Here is a 22,071-nt window from a genome sequence, read left to right on the forward strand (position 1 = left end):
CCACCTCACCTCGTAGTGCCTCGTATTTGGGGTGAGAGGGGTTTTCATACAAAGGTGATTTTGGAAGATTGTTGGATCGATTTCTTTTATTATGCGTATTACTATAGCCCTATTTTAAATTGGAATACATTATTTTTGTAGCAGTAGCCTTAAAATCCCTACTCACCCCCCTCTCAAACCTTCTCTCCCCATTCATAACCCACCTCGCCCCGCGAAACCTACTCACCCCGTTTTACGGTAATCGTTAGTGATTTACATGTGATACAGTAGTGAGACGCAAATGATAATGTGATTAGGATACAGCTGTCTCATACAAGCATGGATGTCTCAATCGAAGTCAATTTAACTGTCATTTGCCTTGCCCTAAGCAATTCGACACATGTGATGTATGCTGCGTCGGAACCGGCTTAACGCATAACTGTACTGTAATCGGCGGAGTAGGTAACGGTGGCAAATTGCGGAGGTCACTCGCATAATGCGAGGTTTCGTGTTCGGGCTTAGTAGGGTGCCGCAGAAGTGAGATTATACAGAAGCTTAACTGTACCAAAACTTTTTGCTGTCTAAATACCTAGTGTAAACTAGGGTTGTAAAAAATGAAAAAAAACCGTGAAATAAAACCGTGTTTTTTCTGGAGTAAATTTTTTTTCAAAAGTATAAAAACTCAAAATTTGCAAGGCAGTTAATAATTTTATACGGTTGTTTTACTTGTTTTAGATTTTATGTTAACCATTAAACCAGTTTAATTTAACAACATTGATTAATAACAGCATAAATGAAATCTGTAGTGGTAGTTATCGCAATTTACTGTCGGCAACACCAACGCCTCTCGTCGCCGCATCGGGGCACTTAGTTTTAAGTTACTTGTATAAATAAATCACGAAAAACCGTTATTGTGGCATATTTTTGTTCATATAAAAAAACCTAATTTAGAAAAAAAACCATCGCGCCAGGTTTTTTTTCATGTTTTTTTTCATAAATTTGAAAAAAAAACATTTGGTTTTTTTTCTATTTGCAACCCTAGTGTAAACACCTCAATATAGTACGTTTTCTATTGGGAAGTAGTATGACATTTTGGGGTACAGCAATGCCATTTTGGTACGAATGTTAAATAATCGACATGTTAATAAGATCCAATATTCGACACCTAGCTGTCAACTTTATTGATATGACATTATGATAGAAAATGTCGATTATTGGAGCTGTGTCGGGCACTGGAGCCTCTACAATCGCCATCTTTAACTTTATCGACGAAAATAAAGAGATAATGATAATATACCTACTGAAAGATCACGCTCAAAAGATACCAGTTACAGCTAAAATTGGTTTACTAGTTGACAAATACGACACACATAAATGTAGATATGGGCTGCATACCTAAACATTAAAATGCATGATGCAAAAATGCTTATAAAGACAAATATTAATCTTTATTTCTATATAAATCTAAAAAAAAATTTAACATTGTTGCCATTGAGGCATTGACTGACGACTTTTGTACCTTTCAAATGCTTTTCTTGAAGACAGTGCCGAGTTTAGCCGAAGAATCTACAAACATGTTAAAATACTCAAATGAATTCGAGAGCAAGAGCTAATTTTCTAAAATGTGACGTTCCACGGCAAAAGATACCTTATGGCGGCTGGCGCTTACGTCGCATAGCGCCGCAATAATATTGGAGCGGCGTTAATAATGGCGTAAGCGCCAACCGCCATAAGGTACCTTTACCCGTGGGACGTCACAATTAGGAAACTCACCACTATATTAGCCTTTTTCGCGAGTTTTGCACAACGTTCAAATAGAGTTTAAATTATAGGTCTGTACCTAAGTCAAGCCTCTGCACTAATATATCATCTACATTATGTACTACACTGCCTAATTAAACAGTCTGTGCGAATATCAATCTTAATCCTTCACTATACGGTTCAATACCATTCATACAATAACCAATCATGCTGTGCTCAGGTCTATTTGTGTAGGACAGTGTTCGGTTTGTAAGTTTAGAGATCTTGCACTTTTTGTTAGAGATAAAAAGTATCCCACTTTCATTTCCGTTGCTACAACATAATCAATGTCGGATACTATATTGTTACGAGATTTATTGTCATTATAAAAGACTTGAAAATGGTGGTATATATTTTTTTTTTATAGTACCTAATAAATCAGTTTTACTTTTAAACTAGTTATATATACCCTTCACATATTATTAATTAAGTTAAGTAGTCTGTTGGTTTTTACCCTATTTGGGTTGGGTAGGAATATAATAATGGAAGAGGGGGTCTCCCGACACAATGTTATATGTACTAAATAGGAGTTTCCAGCCTTTTATGTATTATAAGTTAAACCAAGTAAACTATTTTGTATTTTTTGTATTATTTACTAAATTATCTGCGAGTTGTGATTGTTAGAAATATTTAGACAAAATTTAAGAAAAAATTGCTATGTTTTATGAACAACGGAGACAACAGAGTTAAACCACAAAGCTCGCGGAAGTAAAATCTTCCAATTCCAAACCGCAAGTAACTTATGCAATAGTTTGACAATAACCACCCTTAACCGCCAAGTTAGAGAAAGTACAGTCAGAAGCCATTGCAGCGGACAATGGAATCGTAGGTGTAAGCGATTAGGAGAACAATGCGTGCATTAGAACGACACGCAATCTGGTGCAGACTATATGTTAGGCTGTGTTCCGAAACTGGTTGTTAGTAAGTCGTCGGTAGATGTCGCTGGACTGAATACGGTGGGTTCTACATCGCGCTAACGACATTTTTACGGCGTTTGTATATAAAGGTGTGTAGCGGACAATGGAGTCGTAGGTGTAAGCGATTAGGAGAACAATGCGTGCATTAGAGCGACACGAAATCTGGTGTGGACTATATCTTATTAGGCTGTGTTCCGAAACTGGTTGTTATAAGTTTACTCAATACGTCGGTAGATGCCGCTGCGCTGAATACGGTGGGTTCTCTACATCGCGCTAACGACATTTTTACGGCGTTTGTATATAAAGGTGTGTAGCGTACAATGAAGTCGTAAGAGCGACACGCAACCTGGTGTGGTGAAGACAATATTTTATTAGGCGGTGTTCCGATTCTGGTTGTTAGTGTAAAGTTTACTCAATACGTCAATAGATAGCGCTGCGCTGAATACAGTGAGTTCTACATCGCGCTAACGATATTTTTACAGCGTTTGTACATAAGGTGTGTAGCGGACATTAGCCTTACGTGTTTGCGATTAGGGAAACAATGCAGAGGGACACGCAATCTGGTGTGGACTATATCTTATTAGGCGGTGTTCCGAATCTGGTTGTAGTAGTAAGTTTACTCAATATTATCATGTCGGTAGATGTAGATGTCGCTGGACTGAATACAGTGAGTTCTATATCGCGCTAACGATATTTTTAAAGCGTTTGTATATAAATGTCTGTAGCGTACAATGAAGTCGTAGGTGTCAATCTGGTGGGGTCTATATTAGAATAACGGAACTGTTTTACAATATCTGTGCCCTAGATGGGATATGGGATCAGCGAGACTATACCAGTTGAACAGTTTTGAGTGTGTGTAAGTGTGACTAGTTTGTAGGTACTGAATAATTACCTACCTACTCGTAGAAGCAAGTGAACTGTGAACTTAAGTAAAAGTTGGTAATATTCGTAAATACGGTTTCCAACAATGCATACATTAACGTCCGCGCTTTCATTAACTTTGTGTTTATTATCCAGAAGTGATATATTTATGCGCAGTAGCCTGTATTATGAAGGAGCTTCCGGCCCGCAGATAAGGCCCTCTGCTGGGCTGGGCATAGGTCTATCTTTTCACACAAAATGATATAATCCCACAGAAAATATAAATAACCTATTAGAGTTAGACCAGGAAAAGTCTGCAACGATATTGATAGCATACGCAGTACAAGTGTTATTATACTAACATTTTTATATTAGTTTATAATAACACTTGCACTGTGCTATCAAAATCATTGCGACTTTTCTTGGTCTAACTCTATTGTCTTTATTGTATTCCATGTATTGATATGAGAATATTACTCAATAATATTATCAGTTCAGACAATTAATGTTATTCTTTGTCTATTTTATTGAATAGCTTGTTATGGAACATAATTAACCTTTGCACAATTACTAAACTTTTAAAAATAATTAAATTAATACTCATTTTAAATGTGTATTTAAATTAAGTCAAGACAACAGTCTGTAATTGAGCCCTTTACTTATGACAGGTAAATAAATCATTTAAAAATCAATACTCTCATGGGAGTTAAATCAACTATTACTCCCTACACACTCGCGTTAAGGCCCCCCCCCCACATCTGGCGTCTTTCGAGCGTCGGCGTCTGTCGGCGTCGGTCCAGCGCTATGGAAAATGACGTCGCTGCGCAGTTGCGTCGACGCTGCGTCGACGTTGCGTCGACGTCGGCCATAGAATTGTAGACGCCGACGCTCGAAAGACGCCAGATGTGGGGGGGCCCTAAATAGCTTGAGCAAGTGTGATTACATTCAACTAAAACTCATACTTAGTAATAGTTTCGCCGGTTGGTTAACATCTTGTATAAGAGTGACGCAAGCGTTTTTATGCTCCTGTGCGCCTGCGCTGCGGAAAGTGTTACGTCTATATACATGAAAATCTAACGGTTGAAGTGCAATTAGATAATTCTCATGGAAAAAAGGTGTACCTATTGTGTAGTTTGGTGTTCACTAGCATCTGAATTGAATACTACTGTTGTAAAGTCTTACCTTACGACGTTAAAGGTTCCGTCACACAGGCGCGTCTTCCGGGCTGGCTCGGAGTAATTAACAATGGAGCCGCCATTAACAGGCGTTCCCCTCTGTCGAAAATAGGCGGCCAATGGTCAACCTCATGTCAACCATATGTATGGACTGACGTTTATCTGACATGACGTACCTATACATTTGATGTGCCCCTCCCCCGCAAAAAACGGCAGACTATTTTGTACCGAAAATTTTAGACATGGCGTCTCCGTTGGTTATATCCTCTAAGCGGGCTGGGCATGAGCGTTTTAAGGTCTCTGCCCACTACACCGTATCATACCGTGACCGTAGTAGGAAAGTGTCAGGCAAAAAAATATTCTTTGAAACAATAAGAGCGCATGAAACAAAAGGGTGCGCGCCGTTTTTAGGGTTCCGTAGCCAAATGGCAAAAAACGGAACCCTTATGGTTTTTATTTTAATTTTTAGCCGTTTTTAATTTTTTACTTATTAATCTTAATAACGTATGTAGGTATCGGTTAACACGTAGCTAAACGTTGTAAAAGCGACATATTTAATTATAATAGGTACACAATCTCGGATCTAGCTGGGTAGCTATTCCCAACGCTTATCGCGGGAACCATACCAAAATATATTCCCACATAATTGTTTTGGCGGGGAAGTGGGACCTTAAATATGATAATAGGTACTATTACTTATTCTGTGCTTAAAGGATGACTCACGTTAGACCGGGCCAGGTCCGGGCCGGAACTTCCGGCGCTTCGTTTTCTATGGAAAGCATCACGTGATGACCGGTCATCTGTCATAGAAAAGTAAGCGCTGGAAGCTCCGGCCCGGACCCTGCCTGCGAACGTGAGTCATCCTTAATACGACCCAAGTAAAAGTGTCTTATCTTATATAAGCCAAACGACTGGTTGGATTTTTAATTTACCGCTATTTCCTACTAACAAAATTTGTTGGCCAGACTAATGTTGCAATGGTTGGCTTCAGACCTGATGTGAATGACTGCCAGTACCTCGGCGGTTTACAATAATGCTGGGAAGCGGGTTACCTATTTGTAAACATCGTGTGGTCGACGGTGTGCGCGAGCGCAGAGTTGCGAACACGCTATTCTGTGAACGAAGGCTTATCAGGGACCCACTGATTAACAGTCCGTCGGACGGTATCGGTTTGTCAGTTAGAACAAAATTTTGACAGTTCCGAACAACTGACAGGCCGATACCGTCCGGCGGACTGTTAATCAGTAATCCCTTTAAGACTGCATACTTGCATAGTCACTTGTTAATTATTGGTTTCTTAATAGTGGCTGGTAATATTTGGGTTTCTAGGAAAAATACAAGTAATAGTTGTGGTGGGTTGGTCTGAATAAGAATTAGAAACTGTTGTGACAGACGGACATACAGATGTGACTGCGTTGATCACGTCGTCTTTGACTTCCGATGCAAATAGATAGGTATTATAAAAGTTTAGTACGTGTAGATATCATTGTCTATATGTGGATAACCAATCAATCGATTTCAGTGCCATTATTTTCCAAATCGTAATTCTTATCTACCGAGATGGTTCTTTGTTCGGTAGGTATTAATTACTAATTTCGTCAGATACTAAAACCGTTAAAAATCTCAATAGTTTGATTACCACAAACATGAAATTCCATTAAACATTTCACACAGTGCAACCGGCTACATTTGAGACCAACGACCGTCCTTTGCGGATACAAAACTTGTTTACATACCCAATGGTTCACACCGGACCGGCTTTGGCCGTAAAATGGCTGAATTAATTTTTACGCTTATCTTAAAGTTAATTGTACATTTAAAGTCTATACACGGCAGATGCAACACGGATGCTGCTTCCAGTGTGTACTCGCGTATGTACCATGCTCCGCGATTGTTGCTCCATTTAGGGTCCTAGCTAAATTGGTTGTTCAATATAGATTTACCAATTTAGCAAGAACCCTAAGGGCCACCCCACATCTAGCATCCCTAGAGCGTCGGCGTCTGATCAACGCTATGGAAAATGACGTCGCTGCGCAGTTGCGTCGACGTTGCGTCGAGCAGCGGCCATAGAATTGTAGACGCCGACGCTCGAAAGACGCCAGATGTGGGGTGGCCCTAAATGGCATAACAATCCCGTGTGGTGACTGTACAGAGAGCCTAAAGGTGACAGTCTTTTTCTGACTGAAAACCGACGTGTTCAGGCCGGGTCCCTTTGTTTCCCATAAAGTTTTAAGTCATAACGAATTGTTTGTCATATTATCATTATCCATAAAACTGAAACCGTTAACTTTTCAGGATTTTCGTAAGGTCATCCTATAGATAGGTAAGGTTAGGTTTGTTTTATGGCAATTCTGAAGTGTCGCGTTTCTGAACCAAATAAATTATGACTAACGAAAATGCGGGCAGACAATATATTGTGACTTAAAACTTTTTGGGAAACAATAGGGTCAGGGTGTTCAGGCCGCTTCAGTAGTGCAGCTGCGGTCGGAAATGCAATGTTACCTATTCGCGAAAAACGATAATCGAAATTTCGTTACTTTTCGCTATCTCAAGTTTGCAACAGCGATAGAGAGGCAGACAAAGAAATTTCGATTTGAGTTTTCGTAGTGTCTCCAGTGGGGGCAGTGGGCCTCCAGATGTAGTGAATAATTGTTTCCTATTTCAGACAATACTGAAGTTGACTGAAGTAAAATGCATTAATATTGCAACTGCGTTTATGTAACGCCATACAAAACATACAAAATACACTTTGTGAATAAGAAATTGTGCAAACATTACTCTTCTAAAAGAATCACTCGTCTGTTTTGCAGACGGAGCACGGAACAGTGTTTTAAAACTTTTCAATAGTACATAGTTACTAGTTACATAAAATATGCCAAAGTCGTAATTTCAATACAAAGGTGTCGTTATGAAACATTATCGCCATTGTACAGTAGAAAGGAAGAAAAACGAAAGCGCCTCCGAACAATAAGCGATACCAATACCATCTGGCGTACCTTAGAATCCATAAAAGTGCTTGGTACCGGATACCGGACACTATTAGTTACATCCGGTTTTTCCTTATTTCTATTATCGTGTGGCCATGACTGGCTTGACCCTACGACCATCATAGAAAAGGGTGAAAGGAGTTCTAGTAATGCAGGGATGCCTAAGTGGATCTTCAGACATCTTACATTTTATTTGAGTACAACTGTGTTCTTATTGTTCAACGGATTTTGTGGATGATTCTCGTTTTGTTGTCGGCGGTTTATGTCCATTCGTCGTCTCATCGAATCTCATCAGCCGTTCGTGACGCATCCGTGACGTCAGTTTGGAAGTTTCGATGCGTTCAGAACACAAGGTAAAGCCGGTGTGTGATACCTATAGATTATAGAATAACAGAATATTTGTAATAAATTTCAAAACGCGTTGTCTTCGCATACAATAATAAATAGGTGCTTTAATTTAGAAACTTTCATAATATTTATAAGTGAGTCCTGCAAAACACGGCTTTTATTCTCGCCTCTTCCTCTTCCACGTACTAATATCAGTTCTGTGAATTTTTGTGTTACTAACGTTGTTCCTAAGATCGCAGGAATGCAGTTAACCTTGATGCGCATGTTGTGTGCAAGATAAAAAGCCCTCTTGATTGTGCGCCTGCGACGCTTATTCATTTTAATCACGTTTTAAAGTAACATACCTACTTATACATCACTGTGATTACGTAATTATTTAAATTACCATACATATTAACCAGAATAGAGTGCTGTGTGTGTGTTAAACTGTAGCCGCAGTAGGGGGCAACAGATGCTCCATATCTATCGAAATATCGATGTAAAGTTAATATTTTCGTTTCAGGCCAAGGTGCGAAAATTTGCTATATATTTTTCATGTGTATTTTACATGCAATATATATATATGTATTAAATTGTTGTCATAATACTTGATAATACCTACGGTTCTAAAGTTTGTTTATATTTGTGTGGAAGGGCAACAAACATCGAATATTTCGACGAAACTCCGAAAAAAAATCACAGAGAAAACTATGGGAAACTTTTCACATTTTCCTTCTCCAAAATGGAAAAATGCTTTATTGTTTTATATTTCTAGAAAATAAAAGAACGTTGCCAACTTTATAGATATTATAATACCTACAAATATTATAATACATGCAACTTGCACATGTACTATTAATACCCGCTATACCTAATCCTCAGATCTCCAGTCTAGTATAATTATAATTATTTATAATGTAAAGCTATGATAGTATAAATAAGCGATCACGTCTTAAGTAAATGCCTTTAATCGCAGAACTAGTTCTATGGAACGTCGACCGACGAGGAAGGACTGGATATCCTACTTCGCAAATGGATATGCGTTCACTTTTCTTATTTGGTGACAAGTAACGTAACACTGCCTACGCATACAGTAGGGCTAAGATGGTAGGTTTTTTATCATCTGTCATAAGTATGTAAGTGCGAAAGTGATGCATGACGTGACAAGTGATAATAATGCGACCATTATACCGCTGCAGATTTAGATGGGTGTTTGGTACATCGTTTGCCAAATTAAAACGGCAGATTGGTTGAGTCATTTGCTATCTTTCTCAGGCCTAGAAATTTTTTATTTGGCCCAAAAAAAATTTTTCACTTCTATTACATTTTTTCGTAAATTACAAATTTTTACTTAAGTAAAAATTTGTAATTTACGAAAAAATGTAAAAAAACCATGCTGCTTAAGCAGTAGTAAAAAAACCATGGCCAATTTTGTTTTTCTAGGCATGAGAAGATAGCAAATGACTCAACCTATCTGCCGTTTTAATTTGGCAAACGATCTACCAAACACCCTATATATTAGCGGCCGTCAACTGCCAACAAAAGTATAGAGACAGCATGCATGAACTTTAGGGGGCTGCCCACAGATATGAAGTGAGGCTACCCCCCCTGTTTATTACCGCGAACGTTAAATGTCAAGCTTAAGTTTATAATTTACGCCAGAAGATGGCAGACAACGCATAAGATAACGTGCGTGAACTGTGGGGGCAGCACCTGCTTTAACGTGAAGTGTCAATGTCAAGTTTAAGTTTTCATTTTAGGCAGTGTTGCCAGCTTGGCATAAATAATGCCAGATCTGGCATATTTTCACTCGCTTTGGCACTATAATTTTCCATTTAGCATCTGGCATATTTTTTAGCATAATTTAGTCTAAGCCAAGTTTGCACCAACTTGGCAGCAACAATATGCGCCATCGCCTTATGTGGTTCATATTTTCATATGAATTTTGACTTTAGTGGACGGATGGACGTCGACGGACTATATAAAGTTGGTCAAGCAAATCTTGTCAGTAGAAGAAGTCGGCAAATTTGAAAAATGTATGTGTTTTAAGTGTCTAATTTCAAGTGATATTTTAGCATTTTTTTAGCATAGAGGTATTTCAAAAAACTTTGGCATAATCTAGACATTAGTCTAGCATTTCTTCAAAATCCGAGTTGGCAACACTGATTTTAGGCCACAAGTTGGCAGATCCTCCAACTCGCACGGTCCCTATACGAGCCCCGGTGCACATATTTTCGTCTAGTGAGACCATTTTTTGAGGTTTTCGCGTTTGTTCAGAAATAATGTTTTTGTTTCAAAATTACTTACTAATACTTAATGCTTATACTAATGTTATTTAATTTTATATGGTAATACTCTGCAATAACTAAATCCAAATACAAGAAATACCGTTTGTACTGAAAGAAAAAAAAAAGATTTTTTATTTTTTTATTGACGGCTAGGATTACAACATATGTGAAAAGGGCTATTACTAGGGAAAGCAATAGGGCTCTGCCAATGTACTGACAATTTTGTTTCGAGCCCATGCATGCAGCAGTGCTGTAGGAGCGGACAATATGATTTGGACAACGTTTTTGAAAAGTCCTTTTTTTCAGCAATAAAAGTCTCATGCAGTTTTATTACACGATCAAAATAAACTACATTAAACATTGCTATTATGGTTCCCATTACTGGGTCATTTTATGTTCATGTGTAAAATTTATGAAAATAAACAAAATTGTTTCGTGGAACTAGACGAAATAATTTGCATCGGGGCTCGTATAGGTAGGAAAACAGGGAGAGGTGATAGAAAACGCCACTCGCAACTTAAATAAGGTGTGAAAATTGTCATGTGACTTTTCTTAGCATAGTATATTTATAATCCCGAATATTCCAAATTATTTTCACGTGATAACTATAAATCGAGGAACACCGGTAGCATGCACGAAAAAGTGTCACGTTGTGGACAGATCTCCATGGTAACGTTGTCGACAGATCTCTATGGTAACGTTACGTAAAGTAGTTAATACTTTCTTATGACATTATCACGTAAAATTATCGTCCGTAAACGGGTCAAGCAGAAAACTGTGTTACGTCTTTCCTGTAGAGATACACAAGAGTAAAGAAAAATGTACAGTTCGCGCGAACACACTAGTTTTCTCTCCTGTGGGCAATAGTTAACAGCTTGTGGGCATGTAAGTAATGATTTTATCAATCGTTCTCCAAATAAAAGGAGGACCTTTGCACGTGAATAAGGGTTAATTAAGAAAATTATACTTTATAGCCCTTAACTCTTGTGTATGTCTACAGGAAAGACGTGACACAGTTTTCTGATTGACCCAAACCGATACAGACCATATTTTTTATATTTACTATCTTCTAGTAGGCGTTATTTTCTTTTCGTTTGGTGTTTGTCAATTATGACAGATTTTGTAACGTACCTTAATCTTCATAAATGTAGGTCGCCTGCATCTAAAATTCGTACAGCATTCTTGTCGATTGATCGGTGCTAACACCGCAACCAGTTTGACAAACCGGCCTAACGCCTTATGCAACTTTAACCATGTCGAGATAATTAGCGCTGTTCGAAGCTTGTAAATTTGATCTTGATTTGTTGTCAGATGGTCATAAAAGTCTCATTCAATCTGTCTATGACAATGTGCGAATATGACCAGTAAAAAATATTATAATGTCAAGTTATAATTTTTTATGGAATGAAACGTAACTTAATTTACGGCATCTTTGGTGCAGCGGAGTGGTGTTAACGGAATTGGGAGTGGTGTTAACGGAATTGGTATAGATAGTTTCAACTGAAATGGTAAATAAAGGTTAATGTTAACTTAATTAACGCTAATTAATCATTAGGGTTGAAATTGTTTATACTTACCAATTCCGTCAACACCACTCCACGGCACCGAAAATGTGATAAAATTTACGATGTCTGCTTATGACTCAAGAGGCCTGGCACCTCCGATTGTTATTTCTAACATTGTCCACTTATCTGGTGCGAACGAGATGCACCGAGAATAATATCAAATTAAGTAAAGATATCTAATGGTAACATTCCATTTCTAACCGCAGCTGCACTACCGGTACTGAAGGCGTCGCTGTCATTGTCAATTTCCATAGTAAAATGAACAAGTAATGCAGCTGTCGTTGGAAATGGACTGTCACCTTAAAGTTAATGCTGCTTTCGGATGGTTCCAAATGTTGACGTTACTTTTTATATGCATAAGTAGGTATAGTAAACATGAACTAGTATGAAATACAATACGATGTTCCCACGCCGACACAAATCTCGTTCATTTAAATGGCATCATTACATTATGCTTTTGTTGCATGTCGGTATTAAAGTTGATACAGGTACCTACTCAAAGTACCTATTCCTAGTTTAGATTCTTTATGTGTCAAAACTTAAATAACTGCGTTTTCATCTTCAGCCATTCCGAGGAGTCTCAAAAAAGTTGTTCAAAATGACGTACCTACATATTTACATTACATTATGTACCTGTATTTGCCTCGTAGAATGTAGCAAAGGGTTGAAAAAATATGTTTTAATAGGTACGTGCCATTGGATAGTTTCTAAATTTGCGAAGATTTCACATTGATAAATCTCGGAAACTTCTCATACATACTTACTTTTGTATAGGGAACGAAATCTTCATTTTAAAATTTTGAGAAAATTTCCAACGTTTTGAAACTTTGCGCAACTTGCAAAATATACAGATCTCCATCCAGTTCTCCATCGTATTTTCTCGTAAATCTTCGTATTTGTCATGCCAGTTCAGTCAATAAGTACTTTTTGTACCGAGACTGACTGAATAGCAAAGCAAGACACGTTCGTAGGTTTCCGTGAAAATACAATGGAAAATATTGATGCACTCATGCACTACATCTGTACCTTGAAATGAAACTATAGTTTGGTCTCCGCCTTACGCTACGTCTTACGTAGGCGAACAACGCGCGAACGCGGCGCGGCGCGGCGCGGCGAAAGCGGCCGCCGCCGCGCCGCGCCGCGCCGCGCCGCCTGACATTCGCGTGCAAATCGCGCCGCACCGCGTTCGCAACGAGATCGCTTACGTAGGACACTTCTATGGGCATCAAAGGATTGATTTCGCCGCGCCGCACCGCGCCGCGTTCGCGCGTTGTTCGCCTACGTAAGACGTAGCGTTACAGTCCACGGTAGATAACAGTATTCTATAGACCGATACAGATCTTAAATCATAATTATAGATGACCTAGGGTTCAGCTGCTTTCCACTACAACCGGATAACGTGTCATTACTGCCCTATAGCTCTAGAATGACCTAAAAACCTTATGTCCTAAAGTCCTATACGGTCTTTGGATAACAGAGCGTCAGTGCTACATAATAAACACCTTGTGTGTGATAACAGATGAATATATTCCTTATTGCTTAAATATAAGGGTTATTTTAGAGTAGAATAGGTTTGGAGGTAAAATGCATGTTTTGCAAGGTTTGGTTAGACTTATTGTCGCCTTGTTGTGTCGGTTCGTTATCAGAAAGTTATTGAAGTTATTTCAAAATTATTACCGTGTTGGCTTTCCCTCGGATCCAAGGCTTGTGCACACCGGCTGCGTGTGCGTGACGTGTACGTACGGCGTTGTAGTATACAGATCCTTATGAAAGACGGCACACTGCTTGCGTGACGTGTGCGTGTGCGGCTCCAACATTTTAACGCACGCGCACTCAACTCTGAACTAGGTGGTTTAGCGGAAGCAGTTATAAAGTTGACCCAAAAATTTTTTATTAAGCTATGAGCTTCATCACATATGTTCCTTGAGTAATTCTAAGCATTTCAAGCCTGGGAGGCAATAAGAAATGTGTGTCTACTCGGATTTGTAATGGATTCAAACTTTCAACCCCTTTTTAACCCTGTTAGGGGATGAATTTTACAAAACGCTGAAATTACTTTTCCTGTCTTTTAATAATATCCCCAAATACAAAGATTCAAGTCCCGCGTTCGAAAATTTTTTTGATATCCATACAAACTTTCAACTCCTTTTTCACCACCTTAGGGGATGAATTTTCAAAAACGCTGAAATTAGTTTTCTTGTATTTTAATAATATATCGTTTTACGAAGTTTCAAATTCCTAGCTTAAAATAAAACTTGAACCCCATACAAACTTTCATCCCCTTTTTAACCCCCTTAGGAGTTGAATTTCTCAAAATCGCTTCTTATCTCTTGTACACTTTATAAATGTAATCTAGTGTGCAAATTTCAACTTTCTATCTTTTGTAGTTTCGGCTCCGCGTAGCAAAAATCTCCAACCAAATTTTTCACCTTTTTACGTTTTTCTTGTAAAATTACTATGAAATTGAAAAAACAAATATCAGCAATGAATTCTACGTCTTTGGTTTATACGAAAATGATACCAAACTTGCCCTAGTACCCACCAGGATCAGAGTAGATTTTTTTTAAAGATGACGGATGGCGGCCGTCTTTGTACCCCACCCTCCCCCCCACTTCAGGCTAGAAATGCTTAGAATTACTCAAATATCAGATGTGATGAAGCTCATAGCTTAATAAAAATTTTTTGGGTCATGTATGGCAGCGTTACATAACTGACTCCAGTATTTGGTTTGGTTGTCACCTAACTGTGGATTGCTAATGTCAAATTTTGACATTGTACGTATTCAAGAACTTATGATTTTTCCCACATCAACGGGTGATCAATATGACACGGGAGATCAAAACGTCGCTTGTCGAATAGGGGTCGCATAAGTGTATTATGATGTATATGCATCTCTAATATACTCTCTAGTCTATAGTTCGTTTTTTTTAGCATTAGTAATAAGGTAAACAATCTTGGTGTGCCTTTTAATTGAAAAACACATTTTAAATATAAGTTACGGCAAATATGTAACAATTATGAATCTAATACGATCATTTATATTCTTCTGAAAGCAGAAGAAGTAAGTATATAATAGTTTTTGATTTTTAAAAAGCGTTTTTCAATTAAAAGACTTGTTAAGATCGCTTACCTTCTTGCAAGTTCTTTCTAATGCTAAAAAAAAACGAACTATAGTCAATGGCCTTTAATTAGGCAAGTTTGAAGTTTAAATCAACACGCGGCTAAAATTAGCAAGATTCCTATGATAATGACCAGTGACAAACGACAGTTAGGTAGACAATGACTAATTACAAGTAGGTAGGTACTTATGTAATGGCCTCTTCAAACGTTACTGATAATCGCATGCGATTTGCAATACATTGCGGCATTTGATTGATCGATTGATTTAGTTGTTCTAACTTAGACAGCAATAATCTATATCTATATGTCCTTTGTTACAAGGTCTGTAGAAGCCTTAAGAAGATGGTTATTGAAAAGGCATGTTAAAAAAAAGTTAAATGGGTAGTTAGTGATAACCACGGATATGTAGATTTTTAAATAATACCGTCAAGGGGGTTAACTGGAGACATGTAGAGGGGTGGCTATAGAGGAACCTGGTCTTCAGAACAGTTGCGGAGACAAAGTTGCTAGTGCGCGCCTAGCCTTAGGTAGTCATAATTTGTGTCGTTCAGAAACGCGTAACTTTTCAGGATTACCGCAAACCAGACCTAACCTAACCTATCTATAGGATAACCTTACGAAAATCCTGAAAAGTTAACGGTTTCAGTTATAGCTACGACTAATGATAATATGACTAACAGTACATTAAAACTTAAAACTTTATGTCAAACACCCCTGACGTTACTCGTTACGAAGTAAGAAAACAGTTTATAATCAAGCCAGTCGTTACATGAAAGCAGGCGTGTCTCACTCCGCGATTTCGTCGCTTTGCTACAGGTAGCTAAAAGTACATCCATGCGGCCCCAATTTTGGGGTTTGCCATAAGCCGCGCGTGGCGCTGTCGCCACCTAGCGGCCATATATGTGCTGATCGTAACAAACGCGTTTTGTTAGAGAGTGAGTCTTCTGTACTTAGTACTATTATTTAGGTATTCTGTGATGAAAGTCATGAAACTTGATAAAATATGAGCTTGCCGCTTGAATCCCTCGATTCCCACAGACAGCGCAGGAATTTGTAATATAATGCAACAAAGTATACTTAAGTACTATTATTATACCCGCATAAGTTTACCCTAACTTAGGGTTGCCATAACTATAACGGACATTGTCAGTTGCATTTTTTTTTATTTTCTTTTACGCAGGGGAAGGGGAAAGGAGGTGTCGTCCCTCGTAAAAAATATGATGAATACCTAATTAAATCTTATTGATGCGCTAAATGAGCATATAGTACAAATTCCTTTATAAAAAAATCCTGGGACATGTCCTGACTTTCACACCGTCTTTTTAGCCGGGACACCAAACGGGCACATGTGGCTACCCCTCCTAACTACCTACTTACTTAACGCCATGGATCACAAACTTCACAGTAAAAAAATTGACACAACTTTTTCTGAACTTGCTATGCACATTTTAATGATACGAGTCTCAGTTGGTTAACCACCAACATGAAGTCAATTAAGCATCGATTTAGGAGCACAGAACAGACATACAGGGTGTGAAGTAATTGGCACAAAACCAGGCGTGTCTCACTCCGCGATTTCGTCGCTTTGCTACAGGTAGCTACAAGTACATCCACTCGACCCCAATTTTGGGGTTAGTTTGCCATTAGCCGCGCGTGGCGCTGTCGCCACCTAGCGGCCATATCTGTCCTGATCGTAACAGACTCGTTTCGTTAGAGAGTGAGTCTTCTGTACCTAGTAGTAGTACTATTATTTATTGTGACAAAACTAGGCCGGCCAAATTTGCCGCATCCATCCGCATACAAATGATACAATAGAAGTCAAACGACAAGGTCTTCGCTTCACCCAACATCAGCTGATCTTGCAAGCTGTTATAAAGCTCAACGGATAGAAACTTCACCCACACCTCATGGGCCTACAGAGTTAACAGACTTTTTAGGGTTCCGTACCCAAAGGGTAAAACGGGACCCTATTACTAAGACTTCGCTGTCCGTCCGTCCGTCCGTCCGTCCGTCTGTCACCAGGCTGTATCTCTCGAACCGTGATAGCTAGACAGTTGAAATTTTCACAGATGATGTATTTCTGTTGCCGCTATAACAACAAATACTAAAAACAGAATAAAATAAAGATTTAAATGGGGCTCCCATACAAAAAACGTGATTTTTGACCAAAGTTAAGCAACGTCGGGAGTGGTCAGTACTTGGATGGGTGACCGTTTTTTTTTGTTGCTTTTTTTTTGTTTTTTTTTTGCATTATGGTACGGAACCCTTCGTGCGCGAGTCCGACTCGCACTTGCCCGGTTTTTAATACCACGTGGCAAACAAGCATACGGCCCGCCTGGCGCCTGATAGTAAGCGGTCACAATGTCCTACGGACGTCTGCAACTCCAGGCCCTCCAGGGATGTTATATGCGCTTTGCCGGCCCTTTAAAAACCTCTACACTCCTTTTTTGATCCCCCATGCTGTAGCTCCCCGAGAAAACGCCAAAATGTGACGTTCTCAATCAAAAGGCACCTGGTCTACTACTTTGACGCTTACCATAAGTACGTTCAGACAGATTATTCGTATAAAGATACAAGCAAATTTCGTCTTTATGGTAAGCGACTATAAGTGGTACCTACTGATTAAGAACGTCACAAATGATTCATAATCGTGTATTTTCGACATCTTAACAACGTGCGTGACAAACGGTCGGAGAATGGCAGACCTTTAACTCCTTTAAGCAAGGCCGTCCGACTAAATGGCAAGACAGACGTGTAAAAAGCTGATAAAAATATAAAACTCTTGAATAACTGACGTTCATACACGCCCCGATAAAATAACTCATACCTATAAAAGAAGTTTATGTTTAAAAATAATAATTGGCTGCATGGGTGATTGCCTTTGCCAGGATGTTTTTTTTTTTTTTTATTTTATGTGCGATGGGGTTAGGTTAGTTAAGCTTTAAAACGAATGCTCTTGGAACTTTGCAATTAATTAAGCGTAATTAAGGTCCAAGTTAGAGCCACATGCACTATCCCTTTAACCCGGAGTTAACCTGTTAAACCTGGAGTTAAGGATGTTTACCAGTTTAGTCTGACACTGGGTTAACGGTTTAACCGGTTAACCCCGGGCTAGTACGATGGTGTACCTAAGTGGCGCTTAGTCATCCAGCTCGTGAACAGCTGTAAATCTTAATTACATATTTACTTAAGTAAAGTTATTAGGAATTCGCAAAAGATGTGGGTTAAAAATCCCGATTGACTACTATAGTTACACACATTGTGAAATTGAGTAGTTACTCACCGTTAAATCTATTTGTCGGTGAAAATAGCACGTGCTCTGTGTTACATCCTGTTTCTTTTGTGTTCCAACAAAAACCAGACTTCAAAAGCCACTAGGTGTGTCTTAAAATTCAGGCAAAGTTCACGAGGCACTAATACCGTTAGTATTACAAAAACTCGGCTGCATCACTTAAAAACTCTCACAAACCAACTTAAAACAAAACTGAACACTATTTAAAAACTTGAAGCACTGTATAGTAAAACAATTACCCGATATATCGTATTGTATTTCGTGTTAACTTTATTTAAACACGTTGGGTCCGTGCTACCGCACCCGTCACCGTGGAACCTGACTCGCAACTAACAGAAATGTTTACGTTACGATACATTGACACTGAGTTTTTGTCTCTTTCATCGGTGATAGTTAACTGCGAGAGCGAGAGGGATAAGCAACCTTACGGTTATTGCAATTTAACCTCATTAGCGTTGTTAGCGCCATCTATGGAACAAGCGTGAAGCGACGACGGACAGTCCCTTTCCTCCATCGACTTTTTTTGTTAGTTTAGTAGAACGTTACTAGATGGCGCAGTAATAAAAATAAAAAATGAAAGTAAAAGTCGTATGACATTTATTAAACTCCCGCCAGATGGAGCTTAAGAACAAAGCATTTCATCAAATTAATCATCAGAATAAGACACACAGCATCCTTTGACTTCGGTCACTACCGATAATGACGACGTATCAAGAATATCAAGATTATAATTTAATGATATTTACTCAATGTTAGAAAGAAAATTATGTAATGGTCCTTCGGACCGGATTATGTATGTTTCTATTTTTTTTTTATTACATGCATGGTGTAAGGAGTTTAAGCTAGTTATTTATTGCCACCAAATGATGATAATTATTATACTAATGATATTTACTCAATGTCAGTAAGAAAAGTATGTACTGGTCCTTCGGACCGGATTTTGTGAGTGTTATTTTTTGTTACGTGGTGTAAGGAGTTTAGGCTAGTTATTTATAGCCATCAAATGATAATATAATTATATTGACTCAAATTCAGTAAGAAAAGTATGTAATTCATTTATTGCTATTTTTGTATGTAGCTAGAGTGATACACGCAGTGAGAAGTGAAACATTTAATTGGTATATTATTATAAAATTCCACTATAACACATCACAAGGAAAATTTATTGTCGAGTGACAAGAAGAAAACGAACGCCATATTTTCAAATTCAAATTATGTGATGGCCAGCGTTACACTTCCAACATTTATTGCCACCAAATGACATATGCATGTAATAATATTTACTCAATGTCAGTAAGAAAAGTGTGTACTGTACTGGTCCTTCGGACCGGATTTTGTGAGTGTTATTTTTTGTTACGTGGTGTAAGGAGTTTAGGCTAGTTATTTATAGCCATCAAAATCATCAAATGATGATATAATAATATTTGCCTACTCAATGTCAGTAAAAAAAGTGTGTAATTCATTTATTGCCACCAAATGATATAGGTATATAACAAAATCGAGTAAAAATCAACTACAAAATTTAAAATTATAGCCCAAACTTATTAACATCTTATATAGGAATCATTCATATAATCCTGTATTTTTTTTATCAACGATTGCCATCTCGGCTAGACGTGCAAGCTGCGCCGGGGTCGCCCGGCGACTGCAACTCACGCTGCGCACGCGCCGGCGAGCCTTCATTTCACTCTCTATAGTTCAGGGCTCGTAAACAGTTTGTTACGATTTTTAAGTCATAATTATTTCTAATTTACTAAGCGCCGATTGCAACATTCTACTAACCCGGGGTTAACCGGTTAAATCTGGAGTTACCATGGTTACCAGTACAATTAAACACTGGGTTAACGGTTTAACTGGTTAACCCCGGGTTATTCGGATGGTGCAACTGGCACTAAGAGGTTCTTTCGATACGCTAGTTACTGTCAGTGTACTGTACTTAAATCACCATTAGGAATAAGAACGCCTATAATAATATAAGTATCTTCAGGGTGGCCCAAAAATAAAACCAAGTTAGCAATTTTTTTGCAGCGGCATATTCTCGATAAGTACATATTTTCAATAAACGTTTGTGTATCAAAATAAAGATGAATATTTTGAAGATATTTTGTTATAGTTTTCGTTTTTTTAAAGACTTTTTTTAATGCTTGTAAGTAAGAAAAATATCACAAAAAATATTTTTGGGCCATCCTGTGGTATTTGAAGAGTTTCATGTACCTATCCAGGGCCCCATCATCAGGACCTAAATAGATAACAACATGGCAATAATTTAGAAATCCCTTTCGAAAACGTAATGTCAAGTAATGGTTCCTATATTAAGTTCATAACAGTTCAGTCTGCTGATCTACGCGCTGTCGCAGTTGCAATTTTATAAGAAATATGTAATTGAATAAACCCTAGGTATAAGACAATGAGCTATTGTATTCCGATATGAATCCTAGTTATTCGAAAAATAAAAGAAATGAAATTATAGAAAAAAGGTTGCCAACCCCACAATCGGCGCAACATTTTCCCAGTGGGGATGACAGGCGCGGAAAAAAGTAAAAACATAGTATCGTTAGTCAACAACAACAATCAGCCGTAGCTTTTTTCGTACCATTTCTAAATCGGACGCCGCCGGCAGCGGTCGCTTCCTGAAAAAAAAAACTTTAAAAATAAAAAAAATACAGATGCGTTCACGAATTTATTTCGATTACGAAATCAGTTTAGTAACATAACTTTTTTTTAAATAATTTTTACATCGTAATGTTTAAGTGATATTAGTGCTGTGTAGTGATAATGTTGTCCCGGTGTGGTGTGGCTAGTGTGAGCAGGAGTGTTGTAATTTTTTTAATTGTCGGACAACTTTTGGACTTTGGGGGAGCTTACAGCCCGAGAGGTGAGGTTTTTCATTTATTTTTACTAGAAAAAATATACTTTCTGTAGGACAAAAATAGACGTTAACGATCAGTGCCCTGTTTATCAAAAGCTTGTAACTTGTAATACAAAAGGAAGTCCGTTATTGGCAGCTTTTGTTAGAAAGGGACTTCCACTTGTATTACAAGTTACAAGCTTTTGATAAACAGGGCACAGATCTTAAAAATACTTAATGCTATAGTATATAAATAAATCCGCAAAGAAATTCAAAGGTGCACGTATGTGAAGTGCCCAACCCGCATTGGGCCATCGTGAGGACTATAAGCCCAAGCCCTCTCATGCCCAAGCCTATCAGTGTAACGTATATAGGCTGAAATATTATTATATGAATAGCTCTATACTTAATTAAAAATACTTTATCGACATTTCCAATCAGAAACATAAGTTTTCACGAATCGAATTTAAGCTGTTGTGAGACATACTAATAGACATGCGCCCAGCGTGCGACGCGGCGAGCCGCAGTACGCGATACACGGCCGTCGTAAACGCTGCTCGCACTGTTGGTGCTTGAGAAAGGAGACCTAGGGTCTCCGAAACATGTCGCGCGAGTGACTAAAAACAAGTGAGTCTAAACCGTACAATTATTCAAATTTTTCACAACAAAAATATGAATGGTCTAGAATAATTCCTAAGCATGCATATTTATGTTACCTACTCAAAATCATATCTTTTGAAAAGAGTTAAAAGAATCGCCTCTCCTTTTAGACTGTTTTTCTTGTTTGTCACGATGATAGAAAAGTCCGCACTAAAATGTGACAATCCGGAAAAGAAATTAGTAATTTTATCAGAGTAGGAACTTTAAATGATAAAACAAAAAAAAATAAACCTTTTCTTGTCAAACATGAGT

The 22,071-nt window shown here is 38.2% G+C and overlaps 3 protein-coding genes across 3 annotated transcripts in view; 1 reads left to right on the forward strand and 2 right to left on the reverse strand.

Annotated features, from left to right (window-relative positions):
- LOC134673475 (cadherin-87A) overlaps nt 1–18,641 on the reverse strand; it is a 66,689-nt gene extending 48,048 nt beyond the window's left edge. Inside the window, exon 1 of the mRNA XM_063531473.1 lies at nt 18,303–18,641. The gene's annotated coding sequence lies outside the window, so the exon portion shown is untranslated. The remainder of the gene's footprint in view (nt 1–18,302) is intronic.
- LOC134674253 (scavenger receptor class B member 1-like) overlaps nt 1–22,071 on the reverse strand; it is a 254,420-nt gene that overhangs the window by 137,897 nt on the left and 94,452 nt on the right. The window lies entirely within an intron of this gene.
- The window catches only part of LOC134673486 (uncharacterized), a 37,323-nt gene continuing 36,006 nt past the window's right edge, over nt 20,755–22,071 (forward strand). The window contains exon 1 of the mRNA XM_063531483.1: nt 20,755–21,186. Coding sequence (XP_063387553.1) covers nt 21,087–21,186 — 100 coding nt within the window. The 5' untranslated portion in view covers nt 20,755–21,086. The remainder of the gene's footprint in view (nt 21,187–22,071) is intronic.

The sequence above is a fragment of the Cydia fagiglandana genome, chromosome 2 (assembly GCF_963556715.1).
Source record: "Cydia fagiglandana chromosome 2, ilCydFagi1.1, whole genome shotgun sequence".
Lineage (NCBI taxonomy): Eukaryota > Metazoa > Arthropoda > Insecta > Lepidoptera > Tortricidae > Cydia > Cydia fagiglandana.